Source organism: Panthera tigris, chromosome C1, assembly GCF_018350195.1.
Source record: "Panthera tigris isolate Pti1 chromosome C1, P.tigris_Pti1_mat1.1, whole genome shotgun sequence".
In the NCBI taxonomy this organism is placed as follows: Eukaryota; Metazoa; Chordata; class Mammalia; order Carnivora; family Felidae; genus Panthera; species Panthera tigris.
In genome coordinates, this window is record NC_056667.1 from 11,599,356 (window position 1) to 11,617,680 (window position 18,325).

Consider the following 18,325-nt stretch of genomic DNA (forward strand, 5'->3'; position numbering starts at 1 on the left):
GGAGGCACAGAGTGGTCCACAAGGAGTGCTGACCCCCCCCATCCCTTCTGCACCCACCCTCTGCCTGCCCTGAGGGGTCAAGAGTCGCCCAGCCCAGACCCCGACGTCCTGATATGCCCGGGCTGCCTCCCCAGGCAAGGTCACAGTATGAGGAGGCTCTGAGCCATGTAGCCCCCACCTCAGTTGTAGAACACCTCGTCCTCCTCCTCCGAGAGGGAGATGCTGTCCACCGAGGGGAGGGAGCCCTGCAGGTGGGCCCCACCCTCAGGCCCCGGGCCCCTAGGCAGCCGCCTCCGATGCTGCTGTTCAGGGCTGGGGGGCTGGGGGTCGGCAGCTGTGATGGGGGGCTCATCGGGTGAGGGCCAGCCATCGGGGGAGAGGCCAGGGGAAGAGAAGGCCAGAAGACTGTCATCCTGGGAGGGGCCGCTCAGAAGACTGTCCTGAAGGTAGACGTTCTCTAGGTCTGGAAAACCAACAGGAGGGGGAGGAGGCATGAGGAATGGAGTCCCGGACCCCCTCCTCACCCCCTCTCCTGGTGTGTGAGGGAAGGTGAAGGCCAGTGTTTTGTCACTGCTGAGCTGTGCGACCCTGGGCAAGTCACTGAACCTCTCTGAGCCCCTGTTTCTCCCTGGGGGTTCCAGGGGTGGTGGAATGAGTGGAGGAGGTAAAAGCAGGCCGTGCCGCCTGGACTCGAATCTGCATCCTGCGCTCTGAAAATTGGGACAGTGTTCTTCCCGGGCCTCCGTTCCCTTCCCTCCCCTCGCTGTCAGAGGAAGGATTAAATGAAGTAGCTGGTATTGCAGGCTTCACCCAGGACCAAGCCCTGCTGAAGCAGTAACTGGGGGTGACCTGGGGTTCTAGAAGACTGGTTGGTTGTGCTAGGGATTAAGGTTCAGGTCCTGGCTCTGATGCCTCTAGCTGTGTAACCTAGGGCAAGTTTCCTGGTGCCTCGGTTTCCCTGAGATAATAACAGGACCTATTTCGTAGAGGTGTCGTGAGGATTAAGTGAGATAATACAATACGCACTTAACACAGTAATCACTTAATCCCCACGATGCATTATTACTATTATTCTTCTCTCCTTTACACTTAGAGCTCTCCTTGGGCAGTGGGCAGGGCAAGGATCCCCAGCCCCATTGGACAGACGCAGAAACCAAGGCTGAGGGGAGGGGGGCGGGGGTTGTCCGAGGTCACAGTGCATTTGGTGGCAGGGCAGGCACCCAGGCCCTGTTCTGCTCCCCCCCCCCCCCCCCGCCCAGCGCCGGCCCAGGAGGTACCCTGTAGCTGGACGATGTCCTGAGGGCTGTTCTCGGGGTGAAGCTCCTCATTGTCCAACGAGGACCAGGCGCTCAGTGTGGCCTCTGTGATGGCAAACTGTTCAGCGACCCCTGGGGGAGGCGGAGGACAGCGGGACTCAGCTCAGCAGGGACACGGCAGAAGATGGGGGCAGGGCCTCGGTGCCAGGCCACATTGGCACTCTGCAGTGAGCTGGCTGTCCATCCAGGCCCCGGTGATCAGAGCGCCCACCTGATGCCCCGTCCACCCCCTGGCATTTTTTTTTTTGCCCTGCCTAGACACTGCCCACGTGGTGACCCTCGGTCCCCTAAGGACCAGAGACCCGACGGTCCCGTCCCCATGCTCCCCCGCCCCCAACCTCTGACCTGCAGCAAAGCGGGCCTCCCGCAGCTCGTCTGGCAGGCAACAGTAATGCTCATCCTCAGCTGGGGATGGCTCCCAGCCTGACCGCTGGGCACGCCAGCCCTTCCACTCGATGAGGTGAGCCACGCGGCCACGCGCCATGGCCGTGGGCTTCGTGATGTGGTCCTTGATGCTCTGCACCACCCCTGGGGGCATGGAGGGCAGCTGGGTGACCGCTCTGACACAGAACCCAGCTCAGGGCCCTACCCCCACTACCCCAGGCCCCCCAGTGCCTCAGGCCCACCCAATGACCTATGCCCTACAATCTGGGCTCACCCAGCACCCCGCGTCCTCACAGCCTCATACCCACAAAGCCCTGTACCTATCTGTGCAAGTCCCCCTGCCCAGCCAATGCCCGTGCCCACTCTGTACCCCACGGGCCCCAAGCCCCAAGGCCCCCCACCTCACTTAGATGCTCCCCACTCATGTGGAGGTCTCATGCACCGCCCCCCCCACCCAGCATCCTGCTTTCAGGCAATATTCCCCTCCACTTGGTGCTTCCTCCCCAGACCTGCCACACCCTTCATTCCCTTTGACCAAGTTTAGACCCTTCTGCCCCAGAAGATCCACCCAAAGATCCACTCGAGATCCACCTGGCCCTCTCCCTTTATGCATTAATTAATAAGTGCTCAGAGAGCGTCCCCTGTGCCAAGCCCAGTGCCAGCTCTGCTGAAGGGGAGACCTGCGTGGGATGCCGTACACCAGGTAGGCTTCCTGGAAGAGGTGGACTGGGGTTTGAGCCTTACAGGTAGGTTGGTAGGTTTGTAGGTGCATTGGACAGAAGAAGGCAAGACTGGAGGCTATTTCAGAGATGAGATGGGAAGGAAGGCATGGAAGAATATGGCATGATTCCAGGATTACCAGGGGTGAGACGTGGGGCAACACTAAGACTGGAAGAGGCTGGAGAGCCCCTCAGGGGCTAGACTGAGGACTCTGACATTTTCCTTCTAGCAATGGGGAGCCACAGCAGGGTAATGAGCAGGAGAGTGACAGGTTAGATCTGCTGTTTAGGAAGAGCATCCTAGTTAGGGAAGGGGCCAAGGGTGGAGATGAGGCTCTGTCAGATACCACTGAAGGGAAGCAAGAGACAGGACAGGGGCTGGGCAGTGTTGGGGGGGGTGCAGGTGGCCTGAGGGGTTCTCAGGAGGAGACTGGCTGGATGTGGAAGTTGACAGAAAGGGCTGTCAGGCATGATTCAGCATCTCTCTGAACCAAGGCTGAGCACACAGTCACTGGGGTCTCAGAGCCAAGACGCAAGGAACAGCAATATTTAAGCAAGACGGGGTATCCACCAAGGAAACCAGAGCCATAAGACTGAGAAAATGGGGAGGATGGAGGCGAGGAAGAAGGCAGAGCCCCCCCTCCCCAAGCTAGATGTGCGGGCAACCGGCAAAGGTCTTTGCAGGAGGTGGTTCGAGAGGCCCCCGCAGGGCCCCTGCAGAGGGAAGGGGTTTCAGGTGGCAAAGCGTCCAGGCGAATGGAGGAAGGGCCGTGAGGGCCGTGAGGGCCATGAGGGATTTAAGGAGACGTGAGCCTGAGGTACGTGGGACAGACCTGTGAGCAAAGAGGCTGGCCCGCTGAGAACGGCCTGGAAGGTGTGCTCTGGGCGACCTGAGGCAGACCCCGTGCTGGCCTGTGCGCCCACCTCCCCGCTGCCACTGTCTCCCGCCTGCAGCCCTCCCCAGAGCCTGCCCTTGGCTGAGGGGAGCGGCCTCACCCAGAGCCGCCCTGGAGGCTGGAGAGCCTTCCCAGGGGCAACAAGGGACCAATGGGGGGCAGTGATATCCAAGCAGCCGCCAGCACCGGAGCGGTTCGTCTGTGCTCCTGAGCTCCCCGGGGGTATCAGGCCGAGAACAGTTTCTCATGCAGCCCCCTCTTTGCTGGGCTCCCTCCCCTGGCCCTGCTGCCCTCACTCCTACACACTGCCCTCGAGAACTACCCCTCAATAAAGCACTCGCACAATCCTCGTCCGGGGCTCTGCTTCTAGGGAACCCGACCCAAGGCGGGGGTGACGGGCAGACTGCATCTGCTGAAGAGATCTGAAGACTCGGGGCCCGCTCCTCAGGGCTTCGGGGAGACCCCAACAACTTAACCCGGCCGGGGGGTGGGGGGGTGGGTCAGGAGCACCAAGTCACCACCCCTGGCCGAACCCGGCCCGGAGCGTGGCATCTGGAAAATGGTGACTCGGGCGGGGCTGCGATCCTTCCCTCTGCGGCCCAGCCCTGCCCTCCCCACGGCTAGTGTCCAGGGGTGGGGGACATGCTAACTCCAAGGCAGGAGAGGGCAGTCGGGGCCTACCCACAAGGGACGAGGTGGCTAGAGCCGCCACATTGTAGTTGCTGGAGCAGGACCTGGAATCAGACAGGTAGCCGTTGGTGGTCTGGAAGCACCTCTGCGGGGAAGAGAGGTGCCAGATGACATCCCCCCTGCACCTGCCAGAGGGCACCCCCCTCCCCACTTCCATCCCCACGAGGCATCCTCCCTGAGCGATTGTGCCCACCCCCACAGGGCCATCCCACCCCGCTGTTCTCGTCAGGGCCCCCCTCCCCCAGGGCCGGCAGGACTGGGTGTTCAGGCTGGGCACTGCACAGTGAGGGGCAACGGTGTCAGCTGCGGCTGGCTGGACCGGGGGGAAGGGCAAACGCACTGACCTGCCAAGGATCCCAACAGAAATCCATCTGTTTGTCCTAAAACGAGAGGAGAAAGAGGGTCAGGCAGGGCCTGGCACACAGTGCCAGCAGAAGGCACAGGTCCTGGAGCCCGGGGCGGTGGTGTTGGTCAGCCTTCTGGTATTCCGAGGTCGGGGTCTGCCTACTCCTGGGTCGTGCCCTGGTTTCCCTTGCCGTGCGGGGAAAGACGGGGGACGGGGGGCAGGCAATGGTGGCTCTGCCAGCAAGGCAGCGAGTGCAGGACCTAGATCCGACCGGGGTTCGAGTTTTGACTCTGTACTTTGCACCTGGGAACGCTTAGCCGAATGCCTTAACATCCCAGAACGTCAGTTTCTTCCTCTGTAAAGGGGTGATACTACCATTTACCTCACGGGTTGTCGTGAGGCAAATGACATGATGTAAAGTGCCCAGCATGACACTTAGCATGTGTATGCCCTAAAAATATATATATTATAATAATTATATCAACAGGTAGGTTCAAGCCACGACCTCTGGGGTGGGGGTGGAAACTATGCAGCAAGATTTGAGACCCCCAGCAAGCTCTTCCTAATGCATCCAGACTAAGAATGCCACTCCTTGGGGGCGCTTGGCTGGCTCAGTCACCCAGCACCCAGCTCTTGATCTCAGGGTTATGAGTTCGAGCCCCACGTTGGATGCAGAGATTACTTAAATAAACTTAAAGAAAAAGAAAAAAAAAGAATGGCACTCTACCCTCCAGAGGGCAATGCAGGCTGCTAAGGGCTGGTGGGCTGGTGGTAGGGGGTGGGGGGGCTTGTTATCTGCAAGACTGAGTTAATTTGGGTGGGAAAATCTCCAGGGCAGGACTCTCTTTTCTAAACAACCCAGGTCCAGGTCCTGGATGCCCAGGGTGACCCAGACCTTCATTCAACTGAGTACCAAACCTTGGGGGTTCTGATCCCACAGGAAGTAGCCAAGTGCGGCAGGAAGGGAAGATTGGAAAGATTTCAGCTCCCCGTGGGGAGCTGTAGGGGACACTCTGGGAACCAGGGCATAGGTGGGGATGAAGGGTGACCAGTTACCTTGCCAGTGACATGGTCTGGAGCGACAGCAGGGGGATGGCTGGAGGGCAAGTCTGGGTTCAGAGGACCCGTGCCCTGGGGCACGGGGCAGTCCTTGTGGGCACTTGTGAACAGATCTGGAAATACAATGACAGGAGGAACTCAGAAAAACCGCACACTCTCCTCCTTATGGGGCCTGTTCAAGCCCCGAGAGATGGGCACTACGATATTATCATCCCTTGTCATCTTGTAGGAAACAGAGACCCAAGGCCACGGCAGATGAGGAGACAATCTGCCTGTTCCTCCGTTTCCCCTAATTCTAGCACCCACACTCCAGAAGTTTTGACCTCATGGAGACCTCCAATCCATTTCCCCTCCTCTTTTCCACTAGCCCCTGGTGCCCTCACTCCCCTCCCGGCCCAGCCCTGGCCCAGCCTGCGAACTGAGCTCTCCTTCGCGGACGCCCTCAAGTCTCATCCGTGTTCAGTCTCCCCTCTGCCTGCTCCGTGCCTGGACCTGCATGTCGCTGGAGAAAGTCACAGGCCTCGCACAAGACACCGTCTGGGGATCCTTCTACCTGTCTCCCATCACCGCTAAGTTTGCTTCCTGCCAGGCGGACTCCCTCGGGCGTCTTTCCTTCTCCAACCGGCAACCCTGGCACCCCCGACCCCACGCCCTGCTTCTGGCTCTTCCCCGTCCCTCACTGAGATCCAGAAGCCTTCGGCAGGCTCCATCCTGGCCCCATTTTTCTACCTCAAATCATTACCCCGCCCGCATTTTGCCCACACCATCTGCTCTCCCTCCTATGACAGAGGAAGAACTATCCCTACCCCATCCGAGCCGAGCCCAGACCAGCCGTCCCAACCAGGGACTGGGACCTGGCCTTGCCCCCCACCCAGGAGCTCTGCTCTCTCTCTCTCTGCTCTTGTGATCGTCCGGTCTGTCTGTCTGCCTCTTGGCCGCCGGTGTGGTGGTCCCGACCCCAGCTCCCCCCAGCTCCGTGCCCACTCCTCCAACCCCTTCCAGGCCACGCTTAGAGTTGTGTTCGACCTCTACTTCCCGGACTCCCATTTTCTCCTCCACCCTCTCCGGGTCGCCTCTCCGGAGAAAGCCCTTGACTACCTGGCCCAGCCCAGCGGTTCATTGGCTTCTCAGCCCCTCCCTCCCTCTCAAGCCACGCCCATCTCGGGCTTCCCTCCCACCTCCGTGGTCCCCCTTCCGCTCCCTCCCGGCCCCTCCTCATCTCCCTCCTCTCTCCCAGGGCATCTCATCGGAGAGCGAGCGGCTGCCGCCCACATTCACACCCACGGCCCTGACTCTGCTTGAGCCCCACACTGAATTTCCAACTCCCTTCACGGATGCCCGGCAGGTGTCTCAAGGAAACTCGGGCCCATCTTCCTCCACTTCTCCGATTTTAGAAAATGATGCAAGGGTCCACCCAGCTGTACCAACCAAAAATCCAGTTTTCTCCGCGCTGCCTTCCCCCAACCCTCCCAACCAGCAAGCCCTACTGGCTCTCTCTCCAACCTCCCTTCCGGATTTACCCGTCTCCATCCCCGCCACTGCTGCCCACGAGGGGGCATCACCCTCTCTCACCTGGACCACAAGGGGGCCACAGCCTCCTGCTTCCTCTCCTGGCACGCAGCCCTCTCTCCACCCCGCCGCACAGGGATGCTACAGGTCGGACTGCACCTTTGCTGAAAACCTGCCGCTGGCTTCCTTCCACTGAACCTGACGGGAGAGCCAGCCCCTCACCCTGCACGCCAGCCTGGTCCCTGTTCCCGCCACTCTGGCCTCCCTGCTGCTCCCCAAATGGCCCACTTGTTCTTTGTCCTTGCTGTCCCCTCCACCTGGAACACCATCCCCAGATCTTCCTGAACCGTGTCACTCAGGTCTCGGCTCAAGGTCACCTCCTCAGGGGGCCCTCTCTGCCCCCGGGGCCAAGCTTCCTTTACAGCAGCCGGCACTCTTTGACACTCTTTGACGTTCTTGTGTTTTGAAGTGTCCGGTGCCTCTGGGAATGCGAGACCATGAGAGCAGAGACCATAGCAAAGACCAGAGAACAGGGCCTGGCACCCAGAGGGTGTTCTGTCGACACTGTGGAATGACCTCTGCCTGTATTATAGCAGTTGGCACAGGCTGTCTGCTAAAAGCATGTGTGGGAGGGCAGGGACCAGTCCCATCGTGATGCATTCTCAGGGCCTGCCACATAGTAGGCTTGCAGAAGTTGCTGAAGGGATGACAGGCTGAAATGAAGAAGAAGCGGGATTTGCTGGACTGAATTCTTGGGCTGAACTGAAGAGGACTCCACCTCCAGAGGGTAACTGGGAGCACCCTTACATTCACTTGAGTAAGCATTTCTTTCTGATGCATTCCAAAGCATTAGCTGAGCACCTACTACGTGCCAGGCTCTGTTATGGGCACTAGGAACACTGACAAACAATGACAAGCAAGACGGAGATGGTTTCTGCCCTCATGGAGCTGATATTCTAGTTGGTTCATTCATTCATTCATTCATTCATTTATGCATCCATTCATTTCTTCTCCCACTAAGCATCCATTTAATACACGTCTGTACCATCCAAGCGCCTGGGCACAGAGGCGGGATTAAGACTTCATCCCCGCCCTCTGGGAGCTCCCAGTTGCATGGAAACCAGTCCCAAAGCCCCTCGTTCAAACACAAGGCTGATGGGCGGTGGGGGGGGGGGGGGGCAGGAGCACCCACGAGTGCTCCCGTTCTTCACCCCCTCTCCTGGTATGATGGAACGGACTCCTCACGCGGATGGGGGAGCTAGCCAGGAGGGGGTGCCAGGAGGAAGGTGTTGTGGGCAGAGGGAGGGGTGTGCAGCTTGCACAAAACCGTGGAGTCTGGGAGACTGGAGGAGCAGGGGTGTCTGGGCCGTGGCAGGGAGGGGGATCTCTGCAGGACGCTGGTCCCAGCCTGCAGCGTCCCTGTGCTGGACGCTGGCTCCCACCACCCTTCTCTGGCTTAGTCTGCAAGAGCAGACGGCGTGGAAGCAAGCAGGGCTTCCTGGAGGAAGCGGAGGTGGAAGGTATCAGGTGCTCCCAGAGGCAGGGCTGGGCCGTGGGCTGAAGTGTGACTAGGGGGCTTTCGGAGGTGTTGGCAGGGAGGGGAGGATGGGGAGCCGGAGGACAGCATGAGTGCTCCACTGGCCTCACTTGTGCCTTTGGATGGCTTTCTCCTCCTGTTTTTGCGCATTCACAGCCCCTGCCCCGTGGGCTTGGCTCCCAACTGGCAGCAACCGTGTCTCCTTCGGGTGAGCCACTCTCTGGCAACCGGAGGCGAGTTTATGACCCTTTGTTTGGGGTTGAAAAGCTCAGAGTCCCCCCCGCGGGATGGGGCTGCAGCCACCCTCGCAGGGCGACAGACCCTTTGCGGCCCCTCTCCTCCGCCTTGCTCTCTCCGTTCCTTTACTGGTTTCCTGTGGAAGATCTCCTTCATACACCAGTTGCACCCAAATCCTCATTCCAGGGTCTGCTCCTGAGGAGCTGGTCCAGAGACAACTGGGTGACACTCTGGTGCCAGATCGCCCCGTTCAAATCCCAACTCTGCCCTTTACTACCTGTGGGACCTTGACTTTGCCTCTTGGAGCCTCCATTTCTTCATCTGTAGAATGGACAGTTGACTGCTCTTGTTCTCTAGGTATTGCCTACCAGGATCCAAAGCAGAACAGACGTACCGGGTACCCCACTTGGAAGAAAGCCACTGTCAAGGGCAGGGGAAGCAAACACCCTCTTCAAGGTGGTTGAGACAGGCTGTTCTACCCCAGCCATGCACCACCCTTCTGACGCTGCTGACTTCACAAGTGAAGTGAGGGGGCTCTCAGAAATCTGGGACGCCTGCACAAGAGAGGCCGGCATCCTTACCCACCCGCCCCACCCCTGGCTGGGTGTCTGCACAGCTGGGGAGAGACAGCTGGGCCGGGAAGAGGAGTGGAGCAGCCTGCCTTATGAGTTTCTCAAGGGTCAACAGGACACTGAGGAAGGGGCCGTGTTTGACTTCTGCTGGTGCCCCCTAAGAGGGCTGCATGAAGGACAAGGGGACCCCAGGCCTCAGAGGCTGGAAGGTGGGCAACTTTAGGGGTCAAGGGAGTTGGGCTGAGAATGGAAGAGGTCAAACCGGGTCAGATCTCCCTGCAGTGGGCAGGCCCCCCAGGTGGCCCCTGGCAGAACTCACACGTGCTAATCTGGGACCTGTGGTCCCCCTGCCACCTCAGCGTCCCTCTCTCTCCCTCTTGCACTCCAGCCACACTGATGGCTCAGACACGCCCAGCACATTCCTGCCTCAGGGCCTTTGCACTGGCCGCTCAGTTCCTCCAGCTGGAACTCTCTCCTCCCACATAGCCGCAGGTTCACTCCCACACTGCATTCAGGTCTCTGCTCAAATGTTAGAACCTCAGCGAGGTCTCCAGCCATTTTGTTTAATGACACCTGTCCTTTCCTACCCCGTGATCTTATGGTGCCCATCACCACACATTATATGTCCCTTTCCTTATTCACAGTCTTTCAGTAGACCATCAGCCGTCTACAGGCTGGTCCTCGTCAGCTTTATTCACCACCACGGCCCCAGCACCTGCCACAGGGCCTGCACATTGCTCACCAAATTTTGCCTCAACAGGGGTGCCTGGGTGGCTCAGCTGATTAAGCGTCCAACTCTCGATTTCAGCTCAGGTCATGATCTGATGGCTCACGAGTTCAAGCCCCACATCAGGCTCTGCGCTGACAGTGCAGAGCCTGCTTGGGATTCCCTGTCTCCCTCTCTCCCTGCCCCTCTCCCCCTCTCTCTCTCTCTCAAAAGAAATTAACATTAAAAACAAAATTTTTTTTTTTGGCCTCAACAGTGAGCCAGTTTGAGCCAACAGAGATCACTAGAACTCCAGATGGATAAAAATATCTTGGCCACTTTTCTACAAGTTCCTCATATGCCAGACCCCAACGTGTCAGAGGAGAATGGGACCCAGAGAGAGGAGGGAGGCCAGCAGAGGAAAAAGCAGGCTGTGGCCCTCAGGTGCGGCCAGTCCTGACTGGACGGCCAAAGGGAACACCAAGTAGGGTGTGAGGTGAAAGTCTCCATCCACGCTGGACGGGACTCAGGATCCCCTGAGACTGGCCCAGAGGCGGGTGCAGGCGGGCAGCTGAGGGAGGTCTGAATGAGCCTGTCTGAAGCAGGACTGGAGAAAAGGAAGGCAGAGTCAGGACTGACATTCCCACGCCCTGAACTCAGAGCTCAATCACCCAGGAGCCAAGAGCAGCGTGGGCCGAGCCGTGTGCTTGCACACGGGAACATTCCACACATCCTGCTCTTTATCCCGAGTCCCGGCTGTGTGTCCCTGAGCTGGGACTGCCCCTCTCTGGGTTTCAGAGTCTCCATGGGTACAAAGACCGTGTTCCAGGTCCCTCCAAGGTGGCGTTCAAGCAGGGGCACATCCTTCAGTGGGTCATGCAAGCCACTTACTAGGTCATATTTTTAAAGAATAAAATAAAATAGGGGCACCTGGGTGGCTCAGTCAGTTAAGCATCCGACTTCAGCTCAGGTCATGACCTCACAGTTCATGGGTTCGAGCCCCACATCGGGCTCTGTGCTGACAGCTGGGAGCCTGGAGCCTGCTTCCGATTCTGTGTCTCCCTCTCTCTCTCTGCCCCCTCCTCTGCTTGTGTGTGCTCTCTCTCTCTCTCTCTCTCTCTCTCTCTCTCTCTCTCAAAAACTAAGCAAACATTTAAAAATAAAAAAATAAAATAAAATACAGGTGCCTGGGTGGCTTAGGCAGTTAAGCATCTGACTCTTGACTTCAGCTCAGGTCATGATCTCATGGTTTGTGAGATCGAGCCCCGTGTCTCACTCAGCACTGACAGCATGGAGCCTGCTTAGGATTCTCTCTCTCCCTCTCTCTCTGCCCCTCCCCTGCTCACACACACTCCCCACCCCCCCCAAAAATAAATAAACTCAAAAAAAAGAGTCTGTTAAAAAAGTGATAAAATAAGACAGAAAATACCAGAACCTACGGAGGAGTCAGGTTAAGTATCGTTTCATGAAACTTCAGTTTATTATTATTTTTTTAACGTTTATTTATTTTTGAAGGAGAGAGACAGAGTGTGAGCAGGGGAGGGGCAGAGAGAGAGGGAGACACAGAATCTGAAATGGGCTCCAGGCTCGGAGCTGTCAGCACAGAGCCCGATGTGGGGCTCGAACCCACAGACCGCGAGATCATGACCTGAGCTGAAGTCAGACGCTTAACCAAGTCACCTAGGCGCCCCATGAAACTTTAAATTGCACAGACACGCATGTGCCCACACAAGTGTGCCTACGCACCTGTGGTAAGAGTTCTCTATGTGTGTGCTAGGTCGTGATGCAAAATACATTTATTGCTACGGGTTCCAGTCAAAAACGTCTGAGAGTGGCCATTCCTAAGATTCCAGAGTGCATAAGCAGGGGCCTGCCGGGGTGCAGGCAGAGTTGTGCTGGCTGCAGGCTGTCCCGGGGAACTTTGAGAGGTGCCGGAATATTTCTAGGGGTCCCTGGTCGTCCCTGAAGCTGTTTTAAAACTGTGTGGTCTGGTAAGGGGAGCTGAGCACTGAGGAAGCTGCTAGGCCGTGTCAAAGGCCTGGAGCAGACATGGCTTGAGCAAGGTCATTGGCCAAGGTGGACTTGGAGGGCTGCTGGCTCTCAGCCCCTCTCCGGCTCTCCTGCCCCCTGCCTCAGTTGGCGTCTGGGAGCCTCCTCCAAAGCTGCCTTCTCCCCCTGAGGACTTTGGCCCCGTGATGTCACAGGCTGGTTGCCATGGAGACGTCAGGTAATGGAGCAGCCCCGGGTGAAGTCACAGGCTGCTCTTCGCCCAGCTGGGACCGGCAGCCTCGTCACCACCAGCAACTGGAAAAACACAGTGTTTCATGCGGGGTGGGGGCTGGGGACAGCCTGGGGGGACCCCTGGCCGTGGGCGTCTCCTTCTCCGAGGCAGTGGTGGGGCCCTCCTTCCTCTCCGGGTCCACACCCTACTCCTTTGACCTCAAGGCCTGAGGCCCCTTTGGAGACCTGCCCCCTCCCCCACCTCCCCTGGCCACAGCAGCGACAAGCCTCTGGTCGCCCTAGCAACTTGGAAGGGGCCATCTTGATCCTGCAAGGAGAGGGGTGTCATCCAGACGTGTCCTCTGTCCCTGTGCCTTCAGCCAGCGCTCTCTCCTGCCTACCAAGCTCTTCAATCTTCTGCAGACAGTTCCTCCTGATGTCTAACCTAAGCCCCTCTTGCTGCAAAGCTCCCACCCTGGTTGTCTCTGCTTGCTCCTTGGGTGCGTCTGCACGTGCAGGTCCCTGTGGGTGTGCACCCTGTGGGGTGCAGACGTGTGGGTCCCTCTCACACGTGCCTCGGAGCCATCTAGCCCCTTTAGCTGTTCTCTGGTGCTCTCGTCCCAGCCCATTAGTCATTGTGGCTGCCGTCTGCCCCTGGAGTGTCTCCCAGGGCTCTGCACCCCAGGAGGGCAGGGAGGGCCCAAGGTAACCCTGTTCTTTCCCAGCAGCCCAGAGAGGGTAAACTTCCTCTTGAAAGCACACAGGAGGGGCGCCTGGGTGGGTCAGTCTGTTAAGGGCCCAACTTGGTTTCGGCTCAGGTCATGATCTCACGGTTCGTGGGTTCGAGCCCCGCATCGGGCTCTGCACCGACAGCACGGAGCCTGCTTGGGATTCTGTCTCCCTCTCTGTCTGCCCCAGCCCCACTTGCTCTCTCTCTCAAAATAAATAAAAATAAACTTTAAAAGCAAGCAAGCAAGCAAGCACACAGTAATTGATACGCAGCCGGGGTGCAAAGGTCCTCACCGTGCCCCGCCCCCCCCACCCACAGCCGCCAAGCTTGGGCTCTAAGCTCCTCAGGACCCCTGTGGCTGAGCGCACAGTGCAGTCCTCCAGCCAGGGGCTCCCCGGGTGCGTGCTGCTGGCCGGCTGAGGTCCAGGCCCTGTCCTAGTCTCTGAGGAGAACACTTTTACAGTCCCTGCCCCAGGTCCAATCCCAGATGCGTCACAGCCCCTGTGAGCTGTGGGCTCTCACCTGTGAGCTGAGAGTCCCCACATCCTCAGGAAAGGGTTGCCGAGGGTGAAGCACCCGTCACATCAAACACTCCGGAAACGGTGGCTGCTCTGTCCCTCTCCCCTCTCAGACCTGAGATCCTCTTTCCGGAGCAGGTGGACAGATCGCGGTCACCACCGGTGACCTCTGGTCCTGCCCCTAGGGCTGGAGCTTACCGTGGGGACTGTGCAGAGGGAGGCCACCGGGAGTGAGCCCTTGGCCTCTCTGCCTGGTGAGTCACTGCCATGACAGCAGGCTGTCGCTCTGAGCTTGGCAGAGGCCTGGCCTCGAGTGGACAAAGTGCCCTTCTGCTCCCCAGGACATTTGTTTATAGGTCACCAGGACCACAGCGGTAACTTCATCAGTGAGTTGATGCAGAGCAAGGGGGTCCGTTTCCATTCCCCAACCAAGGATGGGAGGGAGACAACGGGCCCTTCTCTAGGACCTCCCACACACCTCAACTCCTTTCCATTTCCTCAGCCATCCTGTGGCTCAGTCTCTTTGATGAGCTATCCTAGAGCTCATTTTGTGCTAGCCTCACCTCCTCCAGGCAGCCTGCCTAGATTGGCCTTGGCTGTATTAGCCCTAATGAGCAAAGTCTGGCCTGCAGTAATTTGCTGCCATTATTTATTGAACACCTACTATTTTTCAGGGCCTAGGCCTTGACTGTCCTAGGCCTTTTCATCCATTATCTCTTGTTTAACCCTCACTAAAATCCTGCAAAGTAGATACTATTATGTCCACTTTACAGACAGGGAAACTGAGGCTCAGAGAAGTTAAATCACTTCTGCGAAGTCACCAGCTAATAAGAACAGAGATGGGGGTTCAAACCTAGATCAGTCTGAAATTCCAGAGACTGCGCTCAAACCACTAACCAGTGGTGATCTCCTCAAGCAGTTTTTCTGCATGTGTGTGTGTGTATGTGTCTGTGTCCATGCCCTGCCTCCCCACTTAGACTACTCCACGGGCAAGGTTGTGTTTCTTTCCTCAGACAGTGAGCTCCTAACAAGGCCCGATCTACTCCTTCCTCAGTCTCCCCCAGTGCCCATGTCGGACTGCTCACTGGCTCTGCAAGGGCCAGGGTGAGAAAGAGCTGAGGGGCTGGGACGGGGGCGTGGTCAGTGGGCCCTGGGCGCTGTGGGTGGCTCTGGCCGGCCCCTTCAGAGCTGGAGCCTTCTCCCAGACATAATAGATGTCTGACCTTCCAGAAGAAAGGCTTCAGTCTCCAATTTCTGCCCTCACCCCAGGGCCCAGGGCACTGAGAGCCCCAGGGTGAGGCCAGGAGGCTGATGGGCTGGTTGGAGGACACGGCTGGGGCAGGAGGGGCAGGCGGAGGGGCGCCAGGGGCATGGGGCGGCCCTGAGAGAACCTGCAGCCGGGAGAGAGGGAGGCAGATATTAACTCCCCCTGCTCCATACACTTTGTCACCAGTGGTGGCAGCAAAGCCCCAACCACGTGAGTTATTCGAGAGTTGTTTTTTTTTTTAAGCACTGGCCATGCACTGGGTACCTCTCTCACGTAGGGCACATCAGAAAGCAAAGGGCAAGGGGTCCCTCCTCAGGTGCTCAGCTACCACGGACCTGGATTCAAATCCTGCCTCTCAGTGTCCTGGCTGTGTGACCTCAGGTAAGACTTCCTGTCTCTGAGCCCCGTGTCTCCCCTCCCGGGGTTGAATGAGGACAAACTAGGTCAGAGGAGTAAAGGCTCAGCCGGGGTGAGGCTAAGCCCTTGATAAATGGTAGCTTAGTAGATGATGAATACAAAGTAGCTCCTGGAAATAGCATTTGTTGCCTTACTCTGGTCCCCATGACTTTCCCCAAGTCCTCAGTATCTCAAATGCCTGCCACAGGGCAGTCATGAGGGCAGGACGGGGCTGGAAGCCTCCGAGGCCTCCCCTTTCCCAGACAAGAGGGTCTCTTTGTTATCTCGGTGATAACAAAACATTTCAAATGAAACAAACAGTAACACTTATGAGTGCTTGCTTCCTGCCAGGCACTGGGTCTGAGTGCTCTACAGGAATTAAGTCATTTGATCCCCGCCCAGCAACCCTAGGACATCAATACTGGTATTAGTCCCATTTTAGAGATGAGAGCACTGAGACACACATCCAAGGTGAAGTAACTTGCTGAGGTCACAGAGCTAGTGAATGGTGTGGATGGGAACCTAGGCTGGCCAGCTCCACAGTCTGCACTCCGGACCTCTCAGGCCTGGCACAGAGAAGGGACGTGTTGCCCCATGCTGCTATGGGGAGGCTCTGCCAGGTGTGGCCTGTACCCGGGGCTCGGGTTTGGCTAGGGCGGCCCCACCTGGGTGCAGGCTCTGGGCTGAGCATGGGCATAGCACGAGGCTCGCGATCCCTGGCCTGGCTTCAGGGCTACGCAGCAGGCACAGCGAAGTGCTTGGAGACAGTGGTTGTTATTGGCGCTGGGTGCAGGTGTAGAGAACAACACTCGGAAGCTCATGGAAGCCTGTAGCTGGAGAGGAGCAGGCCAGGCCCCCCCGGGCTACGGGTTGGGGGTGTGGTGCAGGAGGCAAAGGGCACAGGGTCAGCTATTTTCAGGTCACGCAACTCCCCCTCTGAGCAGTTTCCCCATTTGCAAAATGGGTTCTGCGATAGTACCCACCCCAAATTAGCTACTTGTGCCTAAAATGCTCCAACCAATACCTGGTAAGCTGTAATGACAATTAGAGGCTGGGTGGCCTCCACTTAGTGCTTCGGTCCCTGGGACCACAGTTGTCCTCTGCTCAAGTGGTCTCGGACCTTCATCCAACCGGCCCCATGCATGTTGGGGCTGTAAGCCCCAGGAAGCAGACAAGGTTAGAACACACAACTAGATCTGGCGGGGGCACTGGGGAGCCCAAGCCGCAGAAGGAACGGTGCCTGTGTGACCTCAGACAGGCACGGCAGAGGGTGCCAGCCCCTGGTTGGGGGGGTCAGAGGACCTTGGCAGGAATCTCTTCCTCTCTGGCCCCTGTGCTGTGTTCAGTGGGTCTGCAGCCTTCCAGCTCACAGACAGGTCCACTCGGGTCCCTGGCGCGGGATGGCCAAGTGATGTGCAAAGGACACAGTCACCAAGGAAACACTAGATCCCAGCTGCCCCACACCCAGAGCCTGCCCAGAGCCTTCTGTTTTCTGGAAACGCACCGAGAGGCTATCAGTCCTCAAGGATCTTAAATACTCTCCCGGAACCCTTGAAGCTACCTTCCCCTCTGGCCAGCTTTAGGCCTCACAAGGGCAGACGCTGTACCGGACCCATCTCCGCTAGATGCCCACCCAGCACGCACACAGTAGGTGTCGCGCTGACATCAGCGTAATGAATGAATAAGTTTGTGAACCTCGCACAACCTCAGTCCCACCCACGATCCCAGCCCTGACACCCTCCTGAGACACCCCAAGCTACTAACCTGAACGTCCCACTTGGACTGATGAGCTCCTTAGAGGCCAGAGGATGGGGGAGGGGTGCTGCGCTCCTTCCTCAGCACCCCCCCCCCAGGACAAGACCCCCTCCAGGGCCTGTGCGGCCCCTCCCCAGTGCATGTTCATCCCTCAACCCCTGAAAGTAAGCTATTGGCTGTGTGGTTGGGGTCAGTGGGTTTGGCCTCAGTCTGCAGAGCTGGGGCCAAGGCCTCAGTCACTTCCACCCCCCTAGGCCCCCCTCCCCCATCTCCAGCCCCCCTGCTCTGTGCAGGACTCCACCGCCACCCCCTCCGGGCAGTTCACTCCCCACTCCTGGGGTACCACCTTGGGAAGTGCAGGAGAGCAGAGGGGGCCAGGGCAGGGCCGAAAGCTCAGAGGCAGAAAGAAAGGCCCAGGGGTTCCTGGGAACATCAGCTGTCTCTGTCCCTTCCAGTCCCCTGACCACGAATGGGGGTGGGGACGAGGCGTAGGGATGAGGGTGGGGGGAGGGATACCTTCTTCATAACCTGTGCATGTCCGTTAACCCATTGCTGTCCGTGGGGTTCCGGGACCCTGAAGACAGGGGCCTGGGGTGAGGGGACAGAAGTGCCCGCGTCGGGCAAGTAAGGCCTGTGCCTTGGGGGAGTGTGGGAAGGAGAGTCGGCCTGCTCCCCTGGTGTCCCCACCGCCTCTCCAGAGAAGCCAGGAGCAACCAGGAGCCTCCCTCCCTTCAGAGCACACGGCAGGGGGTGTGTGGCTGCCGGCTCGGAAGCGACCCCGCTCCGAGCCACCTGCCTGGGTGTGGTTCCAAGCCGGGCTGGGGATGCGGTGACCTCCCCGTGCTCTCCCCGCGCTGCCCCCCTCCCCCGTCCTCCCGGGGCACCGCGTCCCCTGGGGCTCGGTGGGGTGGCGCGGGGTGGTACCGGTCGCGAAGGCCGGGTCGCCCCCCAGCCCCCGCTCCCACCCCCCAGGTTCCCGGGAGCCGGCGAGCGGACGTGCGAGCGTCCTCGGCTTGGGGCCCCGGGCCCCCGACCCCCCACCCGGGCCGGCAGCCCCCTCACCTCGCGACACGCAGGAGCCCATCACGGGGCCGCGGGGCCGGGCCGCTGCGCCTCGGGTGCGTCGGGCCGCCGGGCGCTCATCTCTCCGCGGGCCCGGGGCTCACGCGCGGCGCCGGCGCAGCGGGCGGGAAGGGGCTGGGGCTCCGCTCGGCTCCCCGTCGCTCCCGCCGGGTCGTGCCCGCCGCCGCCTCCCGCGCCGCGCCCGCTCCTGCCAGCCGCGGGCAGCACGGCGGGCGGGGGGACCCGGGGGACCGCGCGCCCCGAGCCCGCGAGCGCAGAGCCGCGCGCAGGGCGCCCCGCCCCTTCCCCAGCGCCCGGCGCCGCCCGCCGCGCGCACCTGTGGCCGCAGCCCCGGCTGGGGGGCGGGGTCGGCGGGGCGGGGTCGGCGGGACGGGGGCGGGGCGGG

At 59.3% G+C, this 18,325-nt stretch overlaps 1 protein-coding gene across 1 annotated transcript; it reads right to left on the bottom strand.

The window, feature by feature from the left end:
- Window positions 1-28: 28 nt before the first annotated feature.
- On the bottom strand, window positions 29-17,947 carry FAM131C (family with sequence similarity 131 member C). Its single transcript, XM_042996286.1, has 7 exons — window positions 17,920-17,947; window positions 5,408-5,523; window positions 4,350-4,385; window positions 3,997-4,090; window positions 1,662-1,844; window positions 1,278-1,388; window positions 29-463 (listed from the first exon to the last, which is right to left on the bottom strand). Exons 1-7 carry the CDS (start codon window positions 17,939-17,941, stop codon window positions 180-182), a joined length of 846 nt encoding a protein of 281 aa, XP_042852220.1. The 5' UTR covers window positions 17,942-17,947; the 3' UTR covers window positions 29-179.
- Between the last annotated feature and the right edge of the window lie 378 nt (window positions 17,948-18,325).

Bases quoted from the DNA above. Each gene is read 5' to 3' on its own strand.
- FAM131C (XM_042996286.1), bottom strand. From the start codon at position 17,941: ATGGGCTCCTGCGTGTCGCGAG. The intron at 4,386-5,407 runs GTAACTGGTCAC...CTCTCGTTTTAG, and splicing joins CAGACCATGTCACTGGCAAG to GACAAACAGATGGATTTCTG. The intron at 1,845-3,996 runs GTAGGCCCCGAC...CCATGCCCCCAG, and splicing joins AGCCACCTCGTCCCTTGTGG to GGGTGGTGCAGAGCATCAAG.